The sequence below is a fragment of the Sebastes fasciatus genome, chromosome 7 (assembly GCF_043250625.1).
Source record: "Sebastes fasciatus isolate fSebFas1 chromosome 7, fSebFas1.pri, whole genome shotgun sequence".
In the NCBI taxonomy this organism is placed as follows: domain Eukaryota; kingdom Metazoa; phylum Chordata; class Actinopteri; order Perciformes; family Sebastidae; genus Sebastes; species Sebastes fasciatus.
In genome coordinates, this window is record NC_133801.1 from 28234602 (window position 1) to 28261291 (window position 26690).

Here is a 26690-nt window from a genome sequence, read left to right on the forward strand (position 1 = left end):
CTGGCCTTATTAATGTGTGAAGAACTGGCTGTGACCAAGTGTAGGATTTGACCATGCGTAGACTGCTATGACATGCAAGGCGAGGGGTCACGTGATGGATGGAAACAGCCGAAGGTGTCAGTTGGCTACTTTTGGCAGCGTTGCTATAGTAGTAGAAGAAGAAGAAGAAGAAGAAGAAATACTTTATTGATCACATTACACACACAGGCCAGACACACAGGATCTATACACATGCATTAATGGAGATATGTCAGAACCAGGTCCCTATGGACTGAGCTACTGCCGCCACTAGCTTGTCCACTTGTACCGTAAGAAGATGCTGTGATGAGAAAAATGCTGCTCTACAGCAGAGGGACAAACACAGCGAAGCCTGTAATCAACCTGAGGCCTGTACTACGAAGCGAGTTCAACATACCCAGGGTATCTTCTCATTATCTGGCTTTAAAAAAATCTAGCCCGTGACTGAAGACTTTGACCAATCACAGGTTATTTCAGAGAGAGAGAGAGTGTTCCTATTGGCGGTGCTCCGGCTGGTGGGCGGTGCTTTGTATTTCCTCGACAGATGTCAACATGGCTACCGGGTCACAAACTTTCTCATTTTTACATCTAAACAGTACACTACAAGATGTTTCTGAAAACATTTGAGGCGAGAAATAGACATTACAGCAACAGAATATTGATTCATATTTGATCAGCGCTGCCTAGTTTGACAGTGCTTCTGGCTCAGCTGAATGAGAGTGTGTTGCTGTCGTATGCTAGACCATTAAATTAGCAAAATCAAAGAACAAAAATCGGCCCAAAAATTGTCCCAAAAAAACCCAACCGCGATGTACTCAGCCAACCGCCGATAGCCGATATATTCGCCCTAGCGCCCAACACTATCAAATACCAATCCTAACACATGTTTTGCCATAAAGTTAAGATATCCCTGATGGTTTCCTCAACTTTCAGCATTTTTTTGTATGAATGCTGTGGAAAACTTTGTATTAGGAAAAACACTTTTTCAAGAAATGTCAGAGATGAGAGGTTCATCCCATTTTTGTCCTTTTAAAAAGATTAAATTCTGAAGCATGAAGGTCTAACATCAGTTGCAAATGTTTCATATAGTTTTACTCTGACTTTATATTTCATAGTTCATTCTCAGGGTACGGTATTGCATACAGAAGAATACTGTATTACATTCAGTACTATTGTGATTGTGTCTGTTTGCCACCCGGGCTGAGTTGATCTGAGGCCCAAGAACCACAACTCATTTCAGGGATTTGAGAGTTTAGAGAGGATCAGTTTGAGAGAACATGAGCACAGTGTGGAATGTGTGGCTCACTCACAGTTACCATTGCAATGCAGTCTGTGGTTTCAGTGGAAAAAATATATAATCGCCACGCCACTTACATGTGAAAATACATAGTTGACATTCTCCTGTCCAATTTTCCATACTTGACTCACAAAGTAAACTGACCTGAAAACCTTGATTAAAGTATAACGTGAAGGAACAAAACTCAAAACCCACAATTAACACAAAATCTGATTTCTGAGTCACAGTGGAATAGTTTCTTATAATTGACCACTGTGTTATTTTTTGAAATTCTTCTTCAGTCTAATAGACAATTTTCTCTACATATCAAAAGCAAAAAAGGTACATCTGCTTGTATTTTACATTATTTGATACCATATCGACCTTTTACGTCTATTTGTCCCTCTCTCCGTCCCCTCCATTAGTCTCAGAGTAGTTGCTGCTTTGCTTTCACATCACATCACACAGTCGATGTGGGCACTACGCTAGATAAATCAATAGACTGAATGGAAAAGGCTGAAATGCTCTGCTGGAGACTGGGGGTGCTAAGGCAGGATGGGCACAAATCCTTCCAAGGGACACACACACACCACACACACACACACACACACACACACACACACACACACACACACACACACACACACACACACACACACACACACACACACACACACATACACACACAAACACACATATACCAGCACTACTTAGAATGGAGGTTGCTGATATTGTGAATTTTAGCTTCTACCAAAAACTCCAGAAACTCCAGATCAGCTCTGATTGGTTGTTTTCCTCCGGTCTGTGAAGTCTTGCAGATGCCATTAGGAGCACCGGAGGACACATATTTAAGCATAATTGTCTTTTAATTATACATTTAACTTGCTGGTTGTGAACAATTAGGATCTGCAGTCGGTTTGTAAAACACATACACATCTTTTCTGTCTAAAGAAATTCTCATATGATTTTTTTTCAACTAATCGATTCGTTGATTTAATGGACAAATCTGTGGAACTGAGTTTCTCCCTAAAGAATCACACAAAAGCACCACTTTAAATGTTTTGTACCAGAGATGTGCTCATAAGTTTCTTGGGTATAAATCATTCAGCATGAAAAAAGCATTAAAAAAAATGACTAATCAACGAAAGAAATCTTAGTCGACTAAGACCAATATGACTGATTGGTTGACTAATTGACTAAGAGTGGGCAGCCCTAGTAGAATGCTCCCTTTCAAAAACAGAGTTGCTCTGTACCTAATGAAGAGCTAACCTGGACTCGAAACATTGAACTCTTGCTAAATGATTTAAACTCTTTTTGAAAGGGAGCATTCTACAGTGTAGTGAGTCTTTGTGAAACAGATAACATTCAGGGGCGGCTGTGGCTCAGAGGGTAGAGCAGGTTGTCCACCAATCGGAAGGTCGGTGGTTCGATATCCGGGTCACATGTCGATGTGTCCTTGAGCAAGACACTTAACCCCAAATTGCTCCCGGAGGCATAGCCATCGGTGAGTATTTAGATTAAATCCTGATGGGCAAAGTTGGCACCTTAGTAGCCTCTGCCATCAGTGTATGAATGTGTGTGTGAATGGGTGAATACTGACATGTAGTGTAAAGCGCTTTGAGTGGTCGGAAGACTAGAAAAGCGCTATATAAGTCCAAGTCCATTTACCATTACCATTTACCATTCATCAGGATATCACCAAAACCTGTAGTGCTCCTGCTTTCTCAGACAACAAAGGATGATTACAGATCCATTCATCCATCCATCCATTTTCTTCCGCTTATCCGGGGCCGGGTCGTGGGGGCAGCAGGCTAAGCAGGGAATTCCAGACATCCCTCTCTCCTTTCCAGCTCTTCCTGGGGGACCCCGAGGTGTTCCCAGCCGAGATATATAATCTTCTCCAGAGTGTTCTGGGTCTACCCCGGGGCCTCTTCCCAGTTGGACGTGCCTGGAAAACCTCCAAAGGGAGGCTTCCAGGAGGCTTCCTGATCAGATGCCCGAACCACCTCAGGTGGCCCCTTTCGATGCCAAGGAGCAGCAGCTCTACTCCAAGCTCCCTCCGGATGTCTGAGCTCCTCACCCTATCTCTAAGGCTGAGCCCAGCCACCCTACGGAGGAAGCTCATTTCGGCCGCTTGCGTCCGCAATCTCATCCTTTCGGTCACTACCCACAGCTCATGACCATAGATGAGGGTTGCAACGTAGACGAACCGGTAAATCGCCAGCTTTGCCTTCCGACTCAGCTCCCTCTTCACCACAACGGTCCGGTACAGCGCCCGCACAACCAAAGACGCTGCATCGAACCGACTGTCCATCTCCCGCTCCATTTTCCCCCTCACTTGTGAACAGATCTAAACTGAATATTCAGTTTTTGTCACTTATAATTTTGGTTACTTGCAAATTTTAAAAGCTTAAACTAATTAGGTTCAATAAGGGATTCAATACTGAATTCAGATAGAATTAAATGCTATCAAACCCCAACCTCATCTATCAGAGGCACTGACGCGATGGCTGATTATTAATCAAAGTCCAATATTATTTCTTTATAATAATCTAATCCTAACATCCCAGACAGAATGATTAGTGAATGTACAGAGTTCTGGTCTGACTTCTTTGTTCCACTTCCAATTTACAGCTTTCTAAAGCTTCTTTCCCGCTAGCTCCTCTCCCCTGATCTTTCTGCTTAACTCCCCGACGGCCTTTTTCTTTCCCTCTTCTTCAATTTTCTCACTCTTTTTCTTTTTAAAATCTTTCTCTCTCTAGAGTTTGTTGCTGTTAAAGCCTCGAACAGGGTGGTCCAAACTAATCCAAAGTAAAATAATGAAGCTGTTCTCGGCTGTCTTGTTAGTTTGAACTGAGCCACAATCACAAAATAAATGTACAGCTGGGAGAGCGAGGGATGAGACGGAAATGGAAAGGGTAGAGAGAGCAAGTTAAGACAATGTAATTAGGAATACAGAGTAGAGTCTTAATAAGCACAGAGGGCTGGTTTTATTCACCGAGGGGAAGGCAGACACCTTTTCTTCTGTTGCCATGACTATAAATTAGAATAACAGGGAGGTAAAAACAGTATTTAATTTAATTTATTTTCACTTTAAAGATCTAGTACAGAGGAGGCACAGACAGAGGTAGACAGAACAACCGTAGACACACGGGAATAAGAAAGTTGAGATGGTTAAATTACCCATTTGGCAATCTGAAGTGAAAGTGTGAGATGAGAACAAGAATCTTCCAAAATTTGAGTCTTCATGACCCAGAAATCATGTAACATGATGTCAGTGAACTGCACACCCTCTGAACTAAATTAGGTCTTTGTGGATGATAAAGGCATGAAAGTGTTTCAGTTTCAGCCACCAGGGAGTTGAAAAAGGAGCACTTCTTTGATTGAAAGGAGTATTTCTCTGATTGATTTTGAGGAAACCCTTCCCTTCCTCCGTTCATGTGACTGAGACCCAGACCGAGGCTGGAGCGCAAGCCGTGACGACGACGTGACGTTGGGACCCCGTGACCGAGTCATGTGAACGAGCGGACGCTACTGTGCATGTTCCATTTACCTAAGATCCGGGTACTTTTTCAGACAGAAGTCGAGCCATTTAGGCTTCATGCACCACTGAGCAACTTCCATATGAATGAATGGGGCCCCGCCACCAACGCTGTATCCAGTTCTCTTAATACATCCATGCTCCTGACGCCCAGGGTTACCGTTGGCCGATTCCTCTTGCGCGGCTAATGCAGTCGCATCCTCTGCCTCTCTCCGCTGCATTTCTTTGGCCGTATACTCCGGCTCGAATAAATACATCTGAATATCTGAGCCAGCCTAAACACTAAAATGTATCCTCGTCCATAACATCCTCTGCACTCATATTTTGGGATGCCATTGTCAGTGTTGGAAACGTAGCTAGTTAGCATCTAGAGCGCCCCCCCCCAAGCTGAAATAGCCTGTAGTTCTTCCTTGAATCCAACTATGTCACTGTCACATCATGACGCCACTGGTTGCAGGAAGAGCAACAGATTTTGTAGCTGCTAACTCAGCTTTCCTGGTCAATATGATACGCACTGAGAAATTAGTGCTTCAGTCGACTACATTTACCACCAACACTGTTTGGACATCAACATAAAAAAGTGTTGAATTTTCCCTTTTAAGTTCTTTGAAACGCATACCGTTTAGAAACGGCACAAAATCACATTTATCCATTGTATCGCTCTATATACAGTACATGCATCATGTCTTCGCTGTGCTTATGTATGGTGGGTAATTCATTCGTCAGAGTTCAAATGAAAATCTGAGTCACTTATACAGAAAGCTGGAGTATATCCCCTGGACTCTGATCAGAAGATGTCTCTGTTTCTTCGTCACTCGCTCGCTCTCTCTCTCTCACACACACACATACCCACACAGAAATGAGATATGCTCAAGTCCTCCACTCTGTCTGGTGTCTGCATGCTTATAATTCATAAAAGATCAGAGCTCGACTCCTTCCAGCAGCCAGCTTCCTAATGCATTTGTAATGACAATGAGGACGTGCCTTTGCAGTTTCTCTTCACACACAGAAAGAGATTTTTGTACCCCACTGGGAGTCTTTTTAAGTCTGGACGTTTAATGTTTTCCGACTCAGCTGTCGAGCTCTGTACGGCTGGGATATTAAGACAGTAAAAAAACATCATCAGGACAGTCCAGATAACCAAAGTCTTTTTGTCCTATTTCACAACCTCACTGCCCTGGGGACAGCGCTGTCCAGCTTTACTCCACATGTGACAAAAGTACCTTTTAAAGTTTAAAGGAGCAGTGTGAAGGATCTGGTGGTATCTAGCGGTGAGGTTGCAGATTAAAACTTCTCTTGTGTCTCAAGCGTGTAGTATTGCTGCGGTGGCCAATGTGAAAATGCGAATGGCCCTCTCTAGAGCCAGTTGTTGTAAGAATAGAGTGCGTAGAGTGTGTGTTTATGTACGTTGGAAGTGAGTAGTGAAGCAAGAGAGAGAAAGTGGCGGCGTCGGGAACGAGTAATGTCTTTGACTCCGGCCCACTGTTGTAGGGTATGGGTAATAAAGCTCAAGCTTCCTGTTTTCCTCTCTCTGTTGTGTGTAAAGTTGCCTCGTATAGCTGTAATTTCAAAATGCTGATGCGTTTATTTTACCTGTTTGCCCTCCAGTGTTCTTGAGCCAAGTGAACGAAAACATGTACAGAGATTTTTTAACAATATACGGAAGAAATGAATCAGCAATACATATTCTTAGCCATGTTCAGGCTGGGATTACCACAAATTACACCTGTGTTCTAAAAGGATATGGTGTTTTGATTCAAGTAAACCACTGCTCCTTAATTTGTAGTTGTATCAGCGACTGTGGTACATTAAGCAAAATATCATTAAAGATCCAGAGTGTAGGATCTGGCGGTATTTAGTGGTGAGATGAGGAGATTGCAACCAAATGAAGCCTCTCCTGTGTGCCAAGCGTGTTGGAGAGCTACGGTGGCTGACATGAAAACGTGAATGGCCCTCTCTAGAGCCAGTGTGTACAGTGAGTGAGTCAGTGCAGAGGGTGAGTGGTGAAGCAAGAGAGAGAGTGGCGGTGATGGGAGCTAGTAACGTTATCGACTCCGGCCCAAGCAGGAAAATCTAACAGAGTTTGGTTTGTCCGTTCTGGGCTACTGTAGAAACATGACGGTGCAACATGGCGGAATCTGTGAAGAGAGGACCCGCTCCCTATGTAGATATAAGTGGCTCATTCTAAGGTAACGAAAACACAACAACTAAAGAAAACATACTTATTAATATTATATTCCATTTCTGCCAATAGATCCCCCTAATTGTTACACACTGGTCCTTTTAGGACTTCCAGAGAGTCACATGATTCAACTTGTGGTGTCTTCCAACAGTGAACAAAGTATCATAAGATGCTTGAATAAACATTTCACATTTGTTTTTGGGGGGATTTTGGCCATAAACATTTGTGCTCACCCGTGGAACTCCTTCTGCAGTGACAGATGAAGCCTGTGTGTCCGTCTCAAGTCGGAGCTGCTGAGCAACAAAAAATCCCAGCATGCTACTGCTGTACGTTGGCTGCCTCTGAGATGTTCAAAGGTTTCTCATCATTTATTTACTAATGAATAAACTCTGCTGTCTCTGTGTCCTCTGCGTTTCCAGAAACTGTTTGGCAGCCATGAACCTTCATCTGTTCAACTCTGGGTGTCCTACAACCGCCAGCCAATGAAAGCTGCCCAGTTTATGACCAGACATCCAATCACAGTAAGTCTCTTTTACATGTAATTCAGAAATGAAGAATTTCTAGACTGAATGAGGAATTGATGTTGGACTTGGGCTGGGTATCGACCCTCTGTACTTTTTCATTTATTCTTTAATCACATAGTCTCTGAATTCAAGCTAAATTTGTTTTCAAATTTTCAGTTTGCCATGTTATGATTTGCGCATATTTTTGTATGCTAAATGCAGTACCTGTGAGGGTTTCTGGACAATATTTGTCATTGTTTTGTGTTGTTAATTGATTTCTAATAATAAATATATACATGCATTTGTATAAGGCAAGCATATTTGCCCACCCCCATGTTGATAAGAGTATTAAATACTTGATAAATCTCCTTTAAAATACATTTGGAACAGATGAAAAATGTGTGATTAAACGCGGTTAAATATTTTAATCGATTGACAGCCCTACTGAAAATATGTGACACAATCGACATCCTGATTCGGATGGAAGAACCACCTACACTACACAGTATACAAGTCCATGATTACACTGCGATATCCAGTCGTATATATCGCATCCTCAGTCTAATCAGACAGTAGGTTGGTGAACTAAAGATGACCCCCCCATCTCTCTCCTTCTTTTCTCTAACAGGAGTATTACATAGCAGATGCGTCAGAGGACCAAGTGTTTGTGTGTGTGAACCACATGAACAACGTCACACACCTCTACATCTCAGACACACAGGGCCTGTCCTTCTCTCTGTCCCTGGAGAATGTTCTGTACTACAGTCCTGAGGGCTCCGGCAGCAACACACTGATCAGGTACTGCACACAGACACGTTATCTAACATTTATCAAAAACCTGTTAGGCAGGTCGGAAAACAAATGTTTAGTGAGAACTTCCGATTAGTATCACTAAAAGTGCATAACACACTTTGAATAAAAACCTTTGTCAGGGATACTAAATCAGCATAGTAGCCCACCGGCAAACCAAACTCTGTTAACTTTTCCATGCTTGGGTCGATAACGTTACTAGCTCCCATCGCCGCCGCTCTCTCTCTCGTTTCACCACTCACTTTCACGTACACACACACTCTACGCACTGCCTCTGCTCCAAATGACCTACGCTACTCTTACAACAACTGGCTCTAGAGAGGGCCATTCGCGTTTTTGCGTCGGCCACCGTAGCTCTCCAACACGCTCGGCACACAGGAGAGGGTTCAGTTGGTTGCAATCTCCTCACCTCACCGCTAGATATCGCCAGATCCAACACACTGGACCTTTAATATGTATATAGTTGGATGAATATCAGAAGTTAAAGCTGGGGTCGGCAACACTGGAGAAACCAGATAGAGTATGCTAGATTTTTAAATTATCCAACCGAAAAACCCAGCCCAGTTTTGCCAACTCTTTTCCAATGAAAGTAGCTAGCAGCACTAGCTCCAAAAATCTAGCGAGAAAGTTGCCAACACTGACAGTCCGTCCTTCAGGCCTCCCTCCAAAGCCACTCCCCCCAAATTATCATAATGAACGTAAACGTCGAACATGGCTGTTAGTGCTCACAGCTGTCAAGCTAGCAGCTTGTGGACGGGGACTCTCTCAGTGCATGGGCAGCGTGCGCGCAGGCAGGGAGGTAGGTCCAATTCAATCATTTCATTTGTGCCAAATGAAACGATAGAATGTGCTTATTACAGCCCTGCAACAGCCACAGACACCAGACGTTTTTTTTTTTTTGTTGTTTTTTGTCAGAGCGTTTGATTTGTTGAATACTGTCGGGATGTAAAGACAATTTCACCTAATATAAAAAAATCAAAATAACCCTAGCATTAATATGCTCCTTTTGCCTTCATATAAGAAATGAATCATACCAGCATATAAAAATGAACCTTTTGTGTACCTACAGTACAAATTAATCACAATCTGCAAGCTTGCCAGTAATTGAGTAGTTCCCATAGCAACCTCAGGAACTGACAGGAAGACCTTTAGTTACCCTTACAAATGCCTGATAACACTGATAAAGCAAAGGCTTTGCAAACACGGACGAGTAATACTTCTTTATCTAATAAAAGACAATCTATTGATCTGATGCCACAACTCTGTCTGACCTCTGAGCTCTGCATTCATTGTTTTCCTGCTCTGTCTTCTCCATAATCAAATCAGGAAGTGTGTTGTTTTGGCAGAGGCAGTCACATTGTTGGCTCAGGTGTTCACCTGCCAATGATGATTCTTTTCTGTGTATCTGACGCCGTGTATTGTGTTAATGAAATGAGCTGTGGATCCCTGTGCCTTCTGGTTATGTGCTTAGACAGGTTGGTGAAAGCGTGCGTGTTGTATACATGCATGCATGCAGTTTTCTTGCATCACTTCTGGGTAATGAAGTCCAAGCTTCCTGTTTTCCTCTCTCCGTTGTGTGGAAAGTTGCCTCGTATAGCTGTAATTTAAAAAATGCTGATGCATTTATTTTACCTGTTTGCCCTCCGGTGTTCTTGAGCCAATTGAACAAGAACTTGTACAGCGTTTCTTATAAAATCTACGGGAATAAAAATGAATCAGCAAAACATTTCCTAACCCATGTTAAGACTGGGATTGCAACAAATTACACCTCTGTTCTAAAAGGTGTTTTATTGCAAGTAAAGCATGTAGATAGGCACATATTTTTTTAAATTGGTGCTACATGACCAGAGAAAAAGGGCTTACGTTATTGCGTTTTGCTCAAAAGGTAGAAAACCTACAACAACCAGAATGCACTGGGTTTCCTGCGCCGCTATCATCACCGGCCGGCAGTGCTTGACTCTGTGTGGCGACGTCTTCTTCCTCCGTACACCGTAATTCCTCTGCACTGTATTTTGGCTCATATAAGTAGCCCTGAATGTCCGATTCCAGCATTACACTATTAAAATCAGCGGAAATATAATCTGTAGTTCGAGCCTTAGAGATGGCTAAAGTCCAGCGGATGACGCAAGACTGAGCGAGCAGGGAGTTGTGGGTGCTGGCAACATGGAGGGAGGTTAACATTGTTCATTTGTATATCACCCCCATTGTAATGATACAAAGCTGGTTGAAAATCGGCAAAGTTTCCCTTTAAGTTCTCCCTGACCCTGATGATGATATATATATACCCTCTGTGTTTCAGGTACTTTGCCAATGAGCCTTTTGCAGACCTGCACCGTGTGGAAGGGCTGCGAGGAGTCTTCATCGCCACGCTCATCAACGGCTCGGTCAGCGAGGACAACATGCGGTCCGTCATCACTTTCGATAAGGGGGGGACGTGGGAGCTGCTTCAGCCGCCAACTGCTGACAGCCTGGGAGGAACTGTGGACTGCCAGGTACACCAGCACACCCGAGGCTTTGATGATTCGAGATGTTTTGTTTGTCGACATCAGAAATTGGTTCCCTGTTGTCATCCACGATTATTATGGTGGATATGATTCTGATCTTCTATGTAGCGCAGTGTTTTGCACAGATGCTGATGTTTTCACCCGGCTGTGCCACTACAGAGACCAAACAATGTGTACTTGCTGTAGAAGAAAACCTTCTATTTCTAGCACTTGCTTTCTTTAGTAGCTGACATAAGTTTCATGATGTAAGTGGGTGGTAAGGCAGAGAGAAGAGTACTGGAACCAGCTAAACAACATCATCTGACTTTCCTCTCCTCTCCTCTCCTCTCCCCTTCAGCTCGGTAAAGGTTGCTCTCTCCACCTGGCCCAGCGCTGGAGCCAGCTGTTCAACATCCAGCTGAGGAGGATGCCGATTTTATCCAAGGACTCTGCACCGGGACTCATCATTGCCACAGGTGGGACAACAAGCGTCAACATCACTGATACAGGACAGGATCTCAAGAAACTTAAAATGATGAAAATTCAGCTGTCATTTAAAGCCAGTGTTACTTCCTGTTTTGTGGTTAACGTTCTTTCTCAAACAGAGAACAGGGATGTGGTTAATAGTCAGACGATTCCATCGTTTTTCAACCCAGTTCTGATGAAACCAGCTTAGATGAATTTACTGTTTATCAGACCACAAATGTTTATCAGCGCAACACACTGACTCTCTCTCACTTGCTCTCTTCTTCACCGTCTCCTCCTGGCGAGGCGGCCATCTGGCTGCTGCTGCTACACCGAGAAGCCGCACCGCCGCACGCCGGCCACAGCACACCGCGGACGGATAGACATGTGCCCGAGCTCCGCCGTTTGAAATGTAGTCTCAGGACGTTTTGGAGGTGCTAACCTCGCCTCAGCTTCCAGCACCGACACCAGGCTGCACTGCGATTCGTTTATTGAGCTGAAAGTTGTGCGTTCCCTGTCGGCCGGACCTGATAGAAGCCGGAAAACATTGGCAGAGTTGGACATTTACGCTGGGGGGGGCAAACATTTTTTAACTGACGTCAGAGAGCCCCTTTAATGTGAGCGCCCAGAGGCTGTCAAATTTTTGGCCAATCATTTTAATACTAATACAGTTTCTGTCGTACAAGGGTGTAAGTATTTACTAGAGCGAAACTCGTTGTCCGCGTGCAAGTGATTGCAGCAAGACATGTCACTCCCAGCTGCCGCTCCACTTTCTACCAGCCACGGCAGCTTTCTGTGCTGCTTCTCCTGGTCCCGGCTGCACATAACAACTTTTTTCCTGCTAAATGTGTGTATAGGGTTGACAAGATGCAGATTGCAGATGGATAGCGGTGGGTTGATTGCACCAGTTTCTCAGCATATACAAATGCCATTTTAAAATAAACACACTAAATGAAAACCCCTCAGTTAGCTAATGCAACAAGCTAGCTAACTACACCTAACTTGGTTTGCCGCTGCTCAGACGCAAACGAGCAGCGCGCCTGCGCAAAGCTTGGAGGATGACGTTGAATTAGTTGAATTTCAGGGTTTGGATCACAGATTGTGCCTTTTTAAACTTTTTAACTTGTAATTGCATTCAACCCACAGTCTAATCTCATTCTTTCACTACTCGATTAGACTAGAAATCTCTGGAATCTGTGTGATGGATCATTTCTAAAAAGGTTTCAGTCATTTTGGCAGGAGTGTCTGTATGAGTATATGTTAGTCAAGACAGATGAAGAGACTCTGTGTGCCATCTGTTGGAGGAGGATGGTCTCACTGACAGACCAGTCACCTGGCAAGCTTGTGTTAGTTTTACAGCAACTTCCTCTTGTTCTGATAACACAGATAAGTTTGTCGTACACAGGAAACAAGCTATACAAAACTTTGAGTCTTCCTCTGTGCCTTCCTGTATTACCCAAAGCACAGGAAGTACACACTCTGTGGTGACAGGGCTAGAAGCTGCTTGTTTAGTGCGTCAGTGTTTTTGAAATGTGTTGTATCTCTCAAAACTTCCGCTGAAAATCAGAAGTCATAAGTAATGTGAGAACTGTTTAATCATATTGCGCGAAGGGCTTCTCTGCCTCGCCGTCTGTAGTGTGAAGCCTCTTTGCCTCTCCACAGCAGGTGGAAAGCATTGATTTGTTGATACTCTCTAGTGTCTAGGAGACTGCTTCCCCTTGCACCCAGTCCCTCTAATTAAATTCTTATTAGATAATGGGCATGAAGAGAGAGAGAGAGAGAGAGAGAAATGGAGGGAGGACCGGCTCCATTCGCGTCGTTATCGCTCTCAAACAGATGGGCTAATTACTGCTGCAGCACCCAGCGGGCACTCGACGGGTCAAACACACTCATGAATACAGACGGGCGTATATATATACACAAACAGCACACACATGTTTACATAAACAACAGCCTGAATAAACTGCTCATATATCCCTCTGCACGTTCGACCGGCATGTCGTTTTGATGTCTGGCCATTTGCGGTGCCCTAAGCGTAATTGCTTTGTGGTGCAAACAATTATGTATGCTTACTATTATTCAAACCTGATATGATTAGCAAAACTTTATATTTTATTATTGTCATTATTGTATTTTACATTTACATTCATGCAGTACGACCACGACTAAGCTACGACTTCATCGAGACTTTAAATTCCTTGATCTACATGAAACTTAAAATAGTTCAGAAAAGACATTTCAATTGTCTTCTACTACTACTATTAAAAAAAATCAAAGTAACGGAAACCAAATGTGCAGTTGCAGTCAACAACAACTATGTACATAAACACTGTAAGTAAGGGATAATGTACAGCGAGCCGGTCATTGTAGCCAAAAAAAGACCGGCTAGCTGTACATTATCCCGCTTATTACACGGCTTCTTACTGAAGAAATCAATATTTTGACACAAAAACGGTCCGCCAGAGTCCGAGAGCTGCGCCCATAGCAACGGTCTGCTATACATAGCAACGGTCTGTTAAAGAGAAGTTACAGACCGCAGAACGCCGTGGTTGACCAATCAGAATCGAGTATTCATCATAGCTGTGTAATAAATAGCTGTACTAGAGCAGAAGCCTAATATAGCAGCATACTATATGGATTTTAAAATGATGCAGATGGAATAAAGCTATGAAATGAAAGTTCAGTTTATTATACATCTGCATGAATGATGTTATTATACAGTATATATATAAATACACACACACACACCAAAGCACGGACGCAGCAGCCCACCGGTGACCGTGATTTTTACTTTGTTTTTCCCGATTGCCAAGTAAATGCCTCAAAGAATTAACATTGTGGCCATTTATTCCAAAATTGTCCCGGCAGCGTTGCCAAGGCCAGGCTGTTTTGGTGGTGGTTTGATCAAATTCATAGGCATGCGAGTATTTTTTTACGATATATTATTATCTAATTTCTCTTCTTTCTGTCATTATTATTACCGTCTTGGTCATCTTACATTTAAAGATAATGTTCCTACTCTCATCCAAAAATCCTTGAAGAAGCACTGACTCATGCTGCATGACGTTCCACAATTTTAAAGGTACTGTGTTTTACTATCAGCACTTGCGGTCCAAAAATATAATTATCTGTCTTTAAAGGTTCTCTGTATGGAATTTAAAGCAAATTTATGATTGAGGGATTGCCTCTCACACAGCTCTCAGGAAAAGGAAGAAAACCTGTATCCTACGGTGTAGTTGGGCTACGAAAGACCACCGGAGTAGAGACGTCGGGTCCTTAAAAGGACTGACAGCAGTGCCAGGAGAAGAGGATTAGCATACCATTACCATGGAAAAAGTCAGTTGCGGTTCAGTGACACGACGCGCTGGAAGTTGCGCCCATAATTCCCGCAAGGCATCATGGGGGGGCTAGGAATAAAGTGGATAAATAGCGATAAGGATAGAACTCTAGTAAGCACACATACACAGTGATTGCATGTGTTTTGTGCCAGTTTCATATCTGCACAGAGAGTCCTCTTAGGAACGTTTGTTTATTGTCTCTCGTGTGATGATATTTAATGAGAGTCATTAGCCTGTTTTACACCGAGACGGAGCGTAATTCATTTCAGAGGCACTGTTAACAATACTCGACAGAGACGCAACAACCGTGTTACTCTCATTCTAATCTGCACGTCTTGAAGTCCATTACCAGGATTGATGTCTGCAGGTGTCTGTCTGTACTTATGTGTCAAAGGCGGACACTGCCGGTATTAATCATCCAGTCCATAAATGTTCTTGATGGATGGAAGGATGGACGCATGTCATTGTGTGTGTTTGTAGGGTTGTCGCGCGCGGTGAAGGAATGTCAATAGCATTATTAGCGTTTTCAGTCCCGATAGCAATACCTGGGCTTTGGTTATCAGCCGATACCAACTACCGATCCGATGCTTGGGGCTGTGTATCCATGTCAGATTTAATCTCCAGCCTTCCTTTCAAACATTCATCTTCAGCCTCTCTGTCTTTTGTTCCCCTCTTTACTTTACTTGGCTAAATCAACTTCACTTCTAAACTCTTTATCTTCAACATCTCTTTTCCATACTCACTCGCCCAGTAGTTGTTTCTCCTGTTCCATTTTGTTAAAGCCTCCAATGAAAAGTAAGTCTCAACAAATATTGGATGGACTGTCATGAAACTTCGTACAGGCATTCCTGAATCCTACTGACTTCGGTGATCGCCTGACTTTGCCTCTAGCTCACCAGCAAGACAAAATCTTTATTTATCCAGCGCAACATCTAGTGGATGCATACTCACATATTCATGTTCCCCATGGGATGATTTTTAATAACTTTGGTGATGGTATCATTAAATCTCACAAGAGCCCTGCACCATCCAATACCGCCAAACAAATATCTTAACGCTTTCATGCTCGCAACATGACAAACCCACTTGATGAAGGTTACCACAGACCTTTACTAGCACCCACTTACACAACCACTTACTACACCGTGACTGCAAAGGATCAAAAGTAAACTTTGCACCTGGTCTTTTGTATATGATCCATGATCATTACAGTCATGGCTGTAGACTCTTTATTCCTATTAGTTTTCTGAAAAATCATTCCTAGTGATCTGCCTTATTATACAACAACATCCTGTCAAAGGAAAGTATTTGTCAGTGCATACAAAGGCCCCATGCTTGAAAAGATACAGAATGCTATGGTTTGAGTTCTTGGGTTACAGATTTTCCATATGTGAAAGCAAAAGCAGTGGTCACATCAAGTCTGCAATATTCAGGGAAAACCCCTGTAATGTGTGTGTGTCTGTGTGTGTGTGAGAGTGTGAGAGTAAAATGCCTTTTTGTCCTCTGATTGCAGGATCTGTAGGCAGGAACTTGGCCAACAAGCCCAATGTGTATGTATCCAGCAGCGCCGGAGCTCGCTGGAGAGAGGTCAGTATAAAATCTGACACAGATGACAAGAAAAGTACAGCTTGTAAAACTGAGTCACACTGAGAGTTTTCAACATGTCACAATGAATTTCATTTCAGTGCCTGTATACTGTATGTACCCAGGCATTATGGAGCTTCTGCACTTTTTACATGGTCTGACTTTTTCTAGAGTTGTTGAAAATACATCTAGATATAGCTAATAGCTAATAGCTAATAGAGCATCAGTTTAGACATTAAATTGCTTGTGTTTCATGGATACACTGTATTATTAATACCGAGTACCGATCAGATACCAGTGTTTAATTAACGAGCTGTATGGCTCACTGTGTGGAAGTGACTGGGATCATTCCTGTATGTCTGAGGCAACATCAGGCTTGGCTTAAACATTGATTTCTTAACTTTATAAAAATAATAAATCGTACACCAGCAACTTGGTAAAACATTTTTTCAGAACTAACAGGAATTAAAATTCAAGTGGAAACCTTGTTAGTGCAGCAACAAATTGGTCAAAACTTAATTAACAGTAATTAAAATTTCAGCATATAATGTATATAGTATATAAACCTTGAACTGAATTGAATAGATCGGCCCCAATGTCACCAATATCTGATCCAGTATCGGTGCATCCTTATTTTAAACCTTGAAGATTCATAGACTGGTCGTTTTTGGGGGAGGGGGTCTTTAAACAGACGTGACTCAACGTCTTGCTCTGTTCAGATGCTCATAATACTGAAAAAATATGTTGTAATTAGATGCCTATGTCTTATTGGGCAAAGAGCTTTGTCCTGCAGATATCTTTACTACACATCAAACCTTGTTTATCAACTGAATGTTCTGAATTTGAGAGTTTCAGGCAGCTTCGCCCACACGTTCTCATTTACAAATAACCCGCGCCACAGTTTGCCTGGAAGTGGTTCTGCTCTGAACTAAAGATGGAAATGCCCAAGAGTTTTTATTTTGCAAAATTTTAAAGACCCAAATGAAAAAGGCCCTTTATAAAAAAAAGAAAATGCAATCCTTCCCTTTTGACCCTCATATCTAATCAAGTCCCACTCCAACATCCTGTTTCAAAATCAAGAAAGTAAAGTTGCAATTTCATGAGGTTATTAAGGTCTTTAGATCTCCTCCTCCAGATAAAATAAAGCTCCTATTTACATATGTTCTCAATTACCTTTTATGGCCTATTGTGTGTATTATGTTGCAATAGTTCACCAAAAATGTGTTCTGTTGTCCAGGCACTGGCAGGTCCTCATTTCTACACATGGGGTGACCATGGTGGTCTCTTGATGGCTATCGCACAAGGAGGCGCCACCACACACCTCAAGTAAGTCATGCCTAGGGTAGTGTATTGGGAAGAATCTGGCAATACGATAAGTATCATGATACAGGGGTTACCATTCAATATATTGCGATACTGTCAGAAAGGTGATGTATTGCGATTTTGTAATCAAATTTGAGGAAAACTGTCATAATATTCATCACAGTCCCTGTAGCACCCAACATCATAGCACTACTTTGAGAGGGCGCATACTGTACACTTATATGGCACATCTCTTTGCAAATGAAATAAAGTATTGACTGAGCTAATCTTTGCATGTAAACTATTTATCAAAAATCGCTAGTTTTTTTAAGAATCAATACAGTATCCCAAAACATAATATCGCGATATCTGATATTTCCTTGCACCCCTAGTCATGCCTTGTTCAAATATTCCTCCAGGACAAGAAAAAAAAACCATCTGATTTGAGCTCAGAAGCAAAATCTGTCATTTAGTTGTTTCTCCATAAACCAAAAAGTTTGGAACATAAAACCCTGAGAGGCTGCTTTGTGACTGGAAGACTTCCATTTGAAATCCCCCAAACAGCTTGAGGAGATCTGGGGAGTGAAGCACATAAACGGCACCTGCCCCAGTGGATGTGCTCATTAGTCAGCGGGAGCAGATTGCGTGAATGTGAAGCAGCTTGTTGTTCGAGGAAAAGGCAAATAAACCATCCCTCAGTAAACAGAGGTGTAATTTACTGTAACACCTCTTTGCCAACCGCAGCATTGCGGTGTGCTATTCATATTCATGTACAGGTGATACAGTATATCGATGTGAAAACAGATGACCTCGTTTACGTGCTGTAAACCGTACTGTGGTTACTCAGTAACCTGGTTTTGCCTTCATACAAATGTCAATATAACTGGGCTAAATCTCCCAATTAAAATGCCTGATATGCTCCCATATTACCCCCCATATTTCTGTTCTTGCTGTTGTTTCATCAAAGAATGCGTGGGTAGGCTGCAGTTGAAAGGAATTTCTGGATTTATTCAAAAGAACAGTGTTATGGGAGCTCATGGGAAACAGCTGAAAAATCATTGTTGCTTAATAAAATAATGAGTTTAATATTGCCCCCATTAGGTTCAGTACCAACGAAGGCGAGACGTGGATCGACTTTCAGTTCTCAGACAGGGAGGTGTATGTTTACCAGCTGTTGACTGAGCCCGGGGAGAAGAGCACCATCTTCACCATCTTCGGTTCCTACGCCGACCAGAGGCACAGCTGGCTCATCCTGCAGGTCAACACCTCCGACGTTCTGGGTAGGTTGGAGAGCGAGAAGGAGGTTCAGAGGGAGCGAGAGGATGAAGAAGAGCTTTTATGTTAGAGCTAGAGGAGAAGGGAATAGAAGAGTGATTGACCACCAGGAATAATTAGCAAGTAACTCCACGTCAGTGTGAAACATCCATAGTTTTTCTTCTCTGTTTTTTTTTTTCTCCAGGTGTGCCGTGTTCCGACGCTGACTACAAGCGCTGGTCTCCCTCCGACGAGAAAGGTAACGAGTGTCTGTTGGGCAGAGAGGTAACGTTTAAGAGACGAGCTCCCCACGCTACGTGTTTCAACGGAGAGGACTTTGACCGCCCCATCGCCGTCTCTAACTGCTCCTGCACACGCCAGGACTACGAATGGTTAGGAAACCCACACATGCACAGAAAAAAAATCATATTCGTCAATGTTTGAATTCTGAGTCCCGTTAGTGTCTGAGATTGAAACAGTGGTGTGTTTATACATATACAGTAAAGGAAGCACATGTTGGACTGCTACTAAGAAACACACACACACACACTGTATTTTGGCAACAAAGTTGACAATAGAATGAGCTAAGCACATGCTGTTTTGTCAACAGCTCATAATAAAGGAAATGCAGAAATACCTCACTAATGATTAGCGTGTATAGTACACAGTATTATGTGTTCTTCTGCTGTGAAATTACAGATAAAGCTCAGGTGTGGGAGCAACTTTTCACCGCTACAACTGGATTCATACGATATAGATTTACATTCATTAGTTAGGGCTGGGCGATAGGGCCAAAATCAAGACATACTGTAGGTCATTTCATATCTCGATAACGATATATGTCACAATATAGCATGTTTTCTGGTAATTCAATAAATAAATAGTCTATATTAAGTAACCACATGGTAAAGCTTATTTTTGTATACTCCTGTGAGAATTACATACTTGACAAATGTAACGTACTGAGTAATTTCTCATTTTAAGAACTTGAGTTAAAATGTCAAAATGAACATAACAGTTTTAAGTGAAATTATAGAGAACAAAGAAATAAATACAGGCCCAGCCTATATCGCAGTAGAAACAAAATTGGAAAAATATATACAATAGTCATTTATATATCGTATTGACGATATATAACGTCATATTGCCCAGCTCTATCTTCAGTTATATATATATATATTAAAAGCCAACTAGATTAGATTAGTTCCTTTATTGTAATTGTACAGGTACAACGAAATTGAGTTTGTTTTCTCTCACAACCTATCTCCCTCCTCCTCCTCCTCCTCCTCCTTCCAGTGACTACGGCTTCAAGCTGAGTGAAGACTTGTCTCTGCAGGTGTGTGTGCCTGACCCCGAGTTCTCAGGTGACCTCTATGCTCCTCCAGTGCCGTGTCCTGTCGGTACCACCTACCGCCGCAGCAAAGGGTAAGCTGCCATTCTCTGACTGCAGAAATGTGCAGCCTGGGATTCTTTTGTGTGGTTTATTAGCATAATGTTGGCATCTGCAGCACTAGTGGATTCACATTTACATGAGTTTTCATATGGTACGCTGTTTTCCTTTGAGTCTTTCTGACCTTGACCTTTTCCAAGTCATGGACCTTCTCTTAACTGCCATTCCTTGAGGCCCCATGGACTCTAAATTTGATCAAATCTAGAGCCATGGACAGAATGAAACCTGAGCTTGAAGTGAAAAATCTAACTACCTTGTTTGATAAATCTCAATTATCTGCTCCTAGTTTTTTTCTGTCTGCCTTTGCGGTTTATCTGGTCGCATTGTGCTCAGTACACACGAGCTCAAATTTGAACACTTTCTTGGGTCTTATTACATAACAATCAGGAGCCACAGTCATCACCTTTTTATACTTTTCATGCATTTTCATTACCTGAGAATTCCCCAGAGTGCAAACCAGCCTCTTTGTTCTCTTTGGTTGTATTGCTGCTATGGAGAGAAACTGATGTCGCTGTCAATAGATGTGTTTGGTGAGAGCACCACCAAGTGTCGAACTGAGGAAAAGTCTTTCTGTTCCTGCTGCAGCTACAGGAGGGTACCAGGCGACAGCTGTAGTGGGGGAGATGTGCAGTCCAGGCTGGACGGAGAGATGCTGCCTTGTCCTGTCGGAGGTAAACCTGCACATCATCATACATTTGATTCGTCACGTGATCACTTGAGAGCTGTTCTTAAATGTTACTCCCACACTTCACTGTAAGTAGGAGTAAGTACCTTGATAAACGTGTGGTATTCGTCACTGTCAGAAAATCCATAAGCTCCATAAGTTAAGAACCTTATAGCTATCTAAACTTCACCTCTGCTATTGAGATGTTTGGGAGGATGAAGATCGGATGACTGTCTGGTTGAGTTAGAGTAAATCTTAGAATCAGTCTGAAAATAAGACATAAAATTATCTGGAAGATTTTCCTCTCTGAATTATATCCACTATATAGAAATACATATTTGAAAACATGAACATCATAAATTAAAACTAGGGCTGTCAATCAATTAAAAATGTTAATCCAGATTAATCGCACATTTGCCCATAGTTAATCGCTATTAATCGCACATTTTTATCTGTTTAAAATGTACCTTAGAGGGAGATTTGTCAAGTATTTAATAACCTTTTCAACATGGGAGTGGGCAAATATGCTGCTTTATGCAAATGTATGTATATATTTATTGTTGGGAATCTATTAACAACACAAAACAATGATAAATATTGTCCAGAAACCCTCACAGGTTCTGCATTTAGCATAAAAACATAGGCTCAAAACATAACATGGCAAACTGCAGCCCATCAGGCAACAACAGCTGTCAGTGTGTCAGTGTGCTGACTTGACTATGACTTGCCCCAAACTGCATGTGATGATCATAAAGTGGGCATGTCTGTAAAGGGGAGACTCGTGGGTACCCAGAGAACCCATTTTCATTCACATATCTTGAGGTCAGAGGTCAAAGGAACCCCTTTGAAAATGTCCCTGTCAGTTTGGAGCGTTATTTAACCTCCTTGCCGACAAGCTAGTACGACATGGTTGGTACTAATAGATTCCTTAGATTTACTAGTTTCATATAATACCAGTATCTTCAATCGCAAGATGCATTAATGTGTTAAAGAAATTAGTGGCGTTAAAACGAATTTGCGTTAACGCGTTATTATCGTGTTAACTTTGACAGCCCCAGTTACTACACAGGTTAATTCAGACTCATTGTCATGTCAGTACTTTCCCAGCAAACAGCATCATGTGATTAGTATGTGTAAGTGTCTTTTCCCATCAGTCATGTCTCCTGTTCTCTTGCAGAGAGTAACGAGTTCATCCTGTATGCGGTGAGGAACTCCATCCATCGCTACGACCTGGCCACAGGCACAGATCAGGCCCTGCCTCTGGCCGGCCTCAGGGAGGCCGTGGCTCTGGATTTCGACTATGACAGGAACTGCCTGTACTGGGCCGACATCTCACTGGACACCATACAGGTAAGTGAGGAATACAAGAGTGTGTTTACAGTCCACACACAAGTGATGCAGGCCTTGTTGATAGGAGTGCTGTGACTAGTGAGGAGCTCGTTCATTAGATACTGTTTTGTTAAAAAGCTTTTTCTCGTAATCTCGTAGTCGAATCGTCACAGTGGCGGTAAAATGTGGTTATGAAACAAAGGATCATTCCATTCTGGCTATATGGAGGTGCTGAATGTCTGATTTTACATAAAATTGCTTGGTTTTTCCCAATAAAATCATTATATATAGCTTATGTTGTTATAAATGTCAGCCCGTTAATAATACTGTTAATAAAAATAACTCATGTCTTTCAGTTAATTCTCCTTAGTGTATGTGAATAAATCTGCATTGTAGACTAAGTTGCACTATCCAGATCTGCGGGACCATCTGCGCAGCATCTTGGTGACAGCCTCAGACAGGTTAAATAACAACGACATAAGGTCACCGTTTCATAATCAAACATAACATTTATAATCAGAGCACTCACACAAGAACGGAGCACGATCAGAGTGCTAAATCATTTTCATGCCTCCACACCAGCAACAGTCGTAACCGGAGTCATTATATTTTCGGGTTGTCCGTCTAGACTCGAGGATGAACCCATTAAAATTTGGTGGTCAAAGGTCAAGGTAACCGTGACCTCGCAAAACACATTTTTGACCATAATGTCTAAAAGGGTAATTCTAGTTTGAATTTATGTTGTTATGCTTTGTTGTGGCCTCTCTCTCTCTCTCTCTCTCTCTCTCTCTCTCTCTCTCTCTCTCTCTCTCTCTCTCTCTCTCTCTCTCTCTCTCTCTCTCTCTCTCTCTCTCTCTCTCTCTCTCTCTCTCTCTCTCTCTCTCTCTCTCTCTCTCTCTCTCTCTCTCTCTCTCTCTCTCTCTCTCTCTCTCTCTCTCTCTCTCTCTCTCTCTCTCTCTCTCTCTCTCTCTCTCTCTCTCTCTCTCAACAACGAAAGTAAGCAGGCTAAGAAACCGTGCCATGATCTGTCTGTATATCGATCTCTTCCACTCTGTTTCAGTACACTGGACATTGCTGCACCTAAACACAACAAACAGCACTCTTCCACACTTTTTTTTTACTATTTATTCCTCTAGGTGCAACAACAACAGCTCCGAGTTGAAAATGTAACACATAACAGGGAGTTCCTGTTGTTAGAGGCGACCCCTCCTCCCCCAAGTTTCCCATCAACCCGCGTCTCGCGCTCTCATTGGCTGTAGCTCGTGGCCGGAGTCCCCGACAGGTCCAGATATTTAGAATGCTAGATATCTAGAATGTATCTGCGAGGCATCGGCAAGCGTTCGATGTTCGAGCGTCGATGTGCGAGCTGCGGGCCGTCACCGATTTGCCTCTGATCTGGGCCTTTTGTCGGGGAGCGGGAAGTCAGGGCTCAAGTGTGAACTAGGCATAAGCAATAGTCACATGTATCTCGACCAATAATTTTGTTGTTTTTGCAAATTTTCTGTAGATACATAAAACTTCAACAGAGAGGTTTCAATGAACAAAAAAAAACATAATTATGTTATCAGTTGACAATAGGCAAGACTTGACCGATCAGATTTGACTGTGTAAATTCTTAGTCCATTAACGTTAACCTTCAGCTGTCTTTCTCCTCTCTCCTGCAGCGTCTGTGTCTCAACGGCAGTACAGGTCAAGAGGTTGTAGTGAGGAAAGATCTGCAGAACGTGGAGGCTCTGACCTTTGACCCCATCAGTAGACTGCTGTACTGGGTTGACGCCGGAGCGCAGAAGATTGAGGTATAGAAGTGTGTGTTGAATACGTGTGTGTGTAACCTTCAGTTAACGTTAGCGGCTGTAGCAACACTAATTCAGCCGGCAAAACCCAGCGCCGGGGATCTGATACCGGATCGCCCCGACTCCCCGCAGGATCAGCAAACTCTGTGTTGCTGCCTTTACACAGGTTAGACCCAGCGTTCCCTGCTGGCTACCAGCCCATTGTGGTCCCCAGTGCTAACCTCAGCAACCTGAATTAGAGTTGCTACAGCCGTATTTCGTGGAGACGGACCTTCCTTTCTGCCACTGTGGATTCAGGATTCAATCAATAAACAAACTACCAAAATGTAGGCTACACGGACCGGGAGCTCTGTGAATCTGCACACAAATCTGAATCAAATTATCAAGCTCAACAATAAAAAATTCTAATTCTGTTTTTTAATGCAATTATTCAAGTTGAGCAATTCAAACTCAAATGTAAATTATTCAAATTAAGTTTTTTAGTGACACATATTTCTGCCCATACATCTGGGCCCTGTTCTTTAAATGTGGTTTTAGTTAATCCAGACTTGCATGTTGTTAAATTTGGTTCTTTGAACACAGTTAGTTAATCGACTTGTTAATCATAGATAATATGGAGCTAAAATCCTCTTCCAGCTTTGAGTCAGACCCCCACACACACACAGTTTAGAGAACTGCATTTACATTGACAGTTGGTTCTGTAACGAACACTATCGCACATTCACACATCACGTTTTCTGTCAGGGCCACACTCAAAACATTCAGGGCTTCAGACCTGGCAACGCCGACTAAGAAGAAGGTTTGAACCCGGCTTTGAAGAACTGAAAAATCCAGGCTTGTGTCAAATCATCAACAAACAAATCAACCAAACCTAGTATGAAGAACAGGCTCCTGCATTGTTGCACTGCTAAATGCAAGAACCATCGTAAATACTATCAGACCTGTGTGCGTGTGTCTTAATGGGAGTTGTACATAGACATCTCACTTTAAAATGTACTAAAATACTGCTTGTTCTAAAAATGTAGGATTCCTGATCTACAGCTTTACTCGCAAATCCTGATAACATTTCTTTGATTATTTGATTTTGTTCCGTCATCCAAAGGTTAACTTAGTTAAACGTTTGGCTGTTGTTGTGTTTGAAGGTGTCTAACCCTGACGGCGACCTGCGTCACACTCTGCTCAACTCTTCTATCCTGGAACACCCCAGAGCTCTGGTTCTGCTGCCTGGAGAGAGGTACACACACACACACTTAACATAAAGGCAAAATCTGTAATTTAAATATGTACTGTATACACTGCATCCCCAGAAACCAAAACACCGGATTGAAACCTGCTCTCGCTCTAAAGCTGACTGACGGATCTTTTATTGAAGAAACCAACATAAGAACGTTAATAGATTTAAGTAAATGATTTCTGAGGATAATAGTTTTGTTTTTTTCCACATGCATATCTTTTGTAAAAATGTAATTATGACCAGTTAGAAAAAATACAAAATGCGGATTTTTTTAAAGTCAAACAACAAGTAAAACTTAAATTATAATTCACATTTTTTGTGGTCAGAAAGTTCAGGATTGAGGCTTTAATCTCACCCCAACCTTTACCTATAGTTGACCTCAACCCTCAAACAGCCCTTTGAGGAAGGGATGACCAGACTAAATGTCCCCACTTACCAAAAATGTCGTCGCACTCGATATCTGAAACTCACACACTCACTCACTTGCACCAAAACAAAGAGTTGGTTCCTCTTCTGCAAATGTACTTCTGCTTTTATTTAAGACAAGTTCAGCTGATTGTCAAGGTTACCACACTGTTGTTTTAATTTTTTGTGTTTGCCTTTATTTTATTATTTCACTATTATTTTTTTGCTTATTCCCTTTTTTCATTAGTGGGAAATTGAACTTAGCTTTGCCTCACTGCCCTCACTTCCTCTTTCTCTCCTGTCTGGTTATTATTATTATGGTTATTATTAGGAGCAAATAAGGGCATTTTTGTAGCCCTTCGCTCTTGTATTTGTAAGGAAGGAGACCAGGCAGAGTGTAATTATCTGACATTCTACAGCCTTTGATCAAATATTTGATTAATATCCATGATAATATATTACATAAATGACCATATTCCTATTACTAGGGCTGGGACGATTCACCTATCTCCCGATTCAATGCTATCACGATACCTCGGTGCCAATTCGATAGGTATTTTAATTTTTAAGTATTGCGATTCTACAAGTATTGTGAGTCGATATTGCGATTTATTTTGATTTTTGTTAACTTTTTTGACACCGGACCATGGGAAAAAGTTTAATCATACACTTCAAGAGACTTTTACTGTGGAAAATATCTAAATTAATACAGTAAAAATGTTTGATTTTCAGCATGTATGTGGTCAGAGATGTCCTGAAGTCAAATATATCAGTTATTGTCAGGAATTGTTTATTACATTTTTTATAGCAACCCAAAAATCAAAGAATAATAAAAAAAATAATAGTATTTTCTCTTTAATTTATAAGGGACATGTAATGTTTTATACTTCTGCTGAATATAATCCAATCCATCTTATTTCCATATATGTATTTTGTATATACAGTTCCCTTTGTTAACACCTTATTTTGAAAACCGGACATAGTCACACATGTATACTTCCTCTAACTTCTCCAAGGTCATCTCTAGATCTCCAGTCAGCTCCGTTCTCTTTATACATC

General features: G+C 42.0%; 1 protein-coding gene across 2 annotated transcripts in view; it reads left to right on the forward strand.

Annotated features, from left to right (window-relative positions):
- sorl1 (sortilin-related receptor, L(DLR class) A repeats containing) overlaps positions 1-26690 on the forward strand; it is a 96025-nt gene that overhangs the window by 43011 nt on the left and 26324 nt on the right. For both annotated transcript variants that reach the window (XM_074640088.1, XM_074640087.1), the window contains exons 7-19: positions 7437-7538; positions 8149-8318; positions 10630-10822; positions 11172-11289; positions 16130-16203; positions 17438-17526; positions 18604-18782; positions 18962-19148; positions 20053-20181; positions 20792-20877; positions 22048-22220; positions 23864-23995; positions 25135-25226. In XM_074640088.1, the coding sequence (XP_074496189.1) occupies positions 7437-7538; positions 8149-8318; positions 10630-10822; positions 11172-11289; positions 16130-16203; positions 17438-17526; positions 18604-18782; positions 18962-19148; positions 20053-20181; positions 20792-20877; positions 22048-22220; positions 23864-23995; positions 25135-25226 (1724 nt within the window). The remainder of the gene's footprint in view (positions 1-7436; positions 7539-8148; positions 8319-10629; positions 10823-11171; positions 11290-16129; positions 16204-17437; positions 17527-18603; positions 18783-18961; positions 19149-20052; positions 20182-20791; positions 20878-22047; positions 22221-23863; positions 23996-25134; positions 25227-26690) is intronic.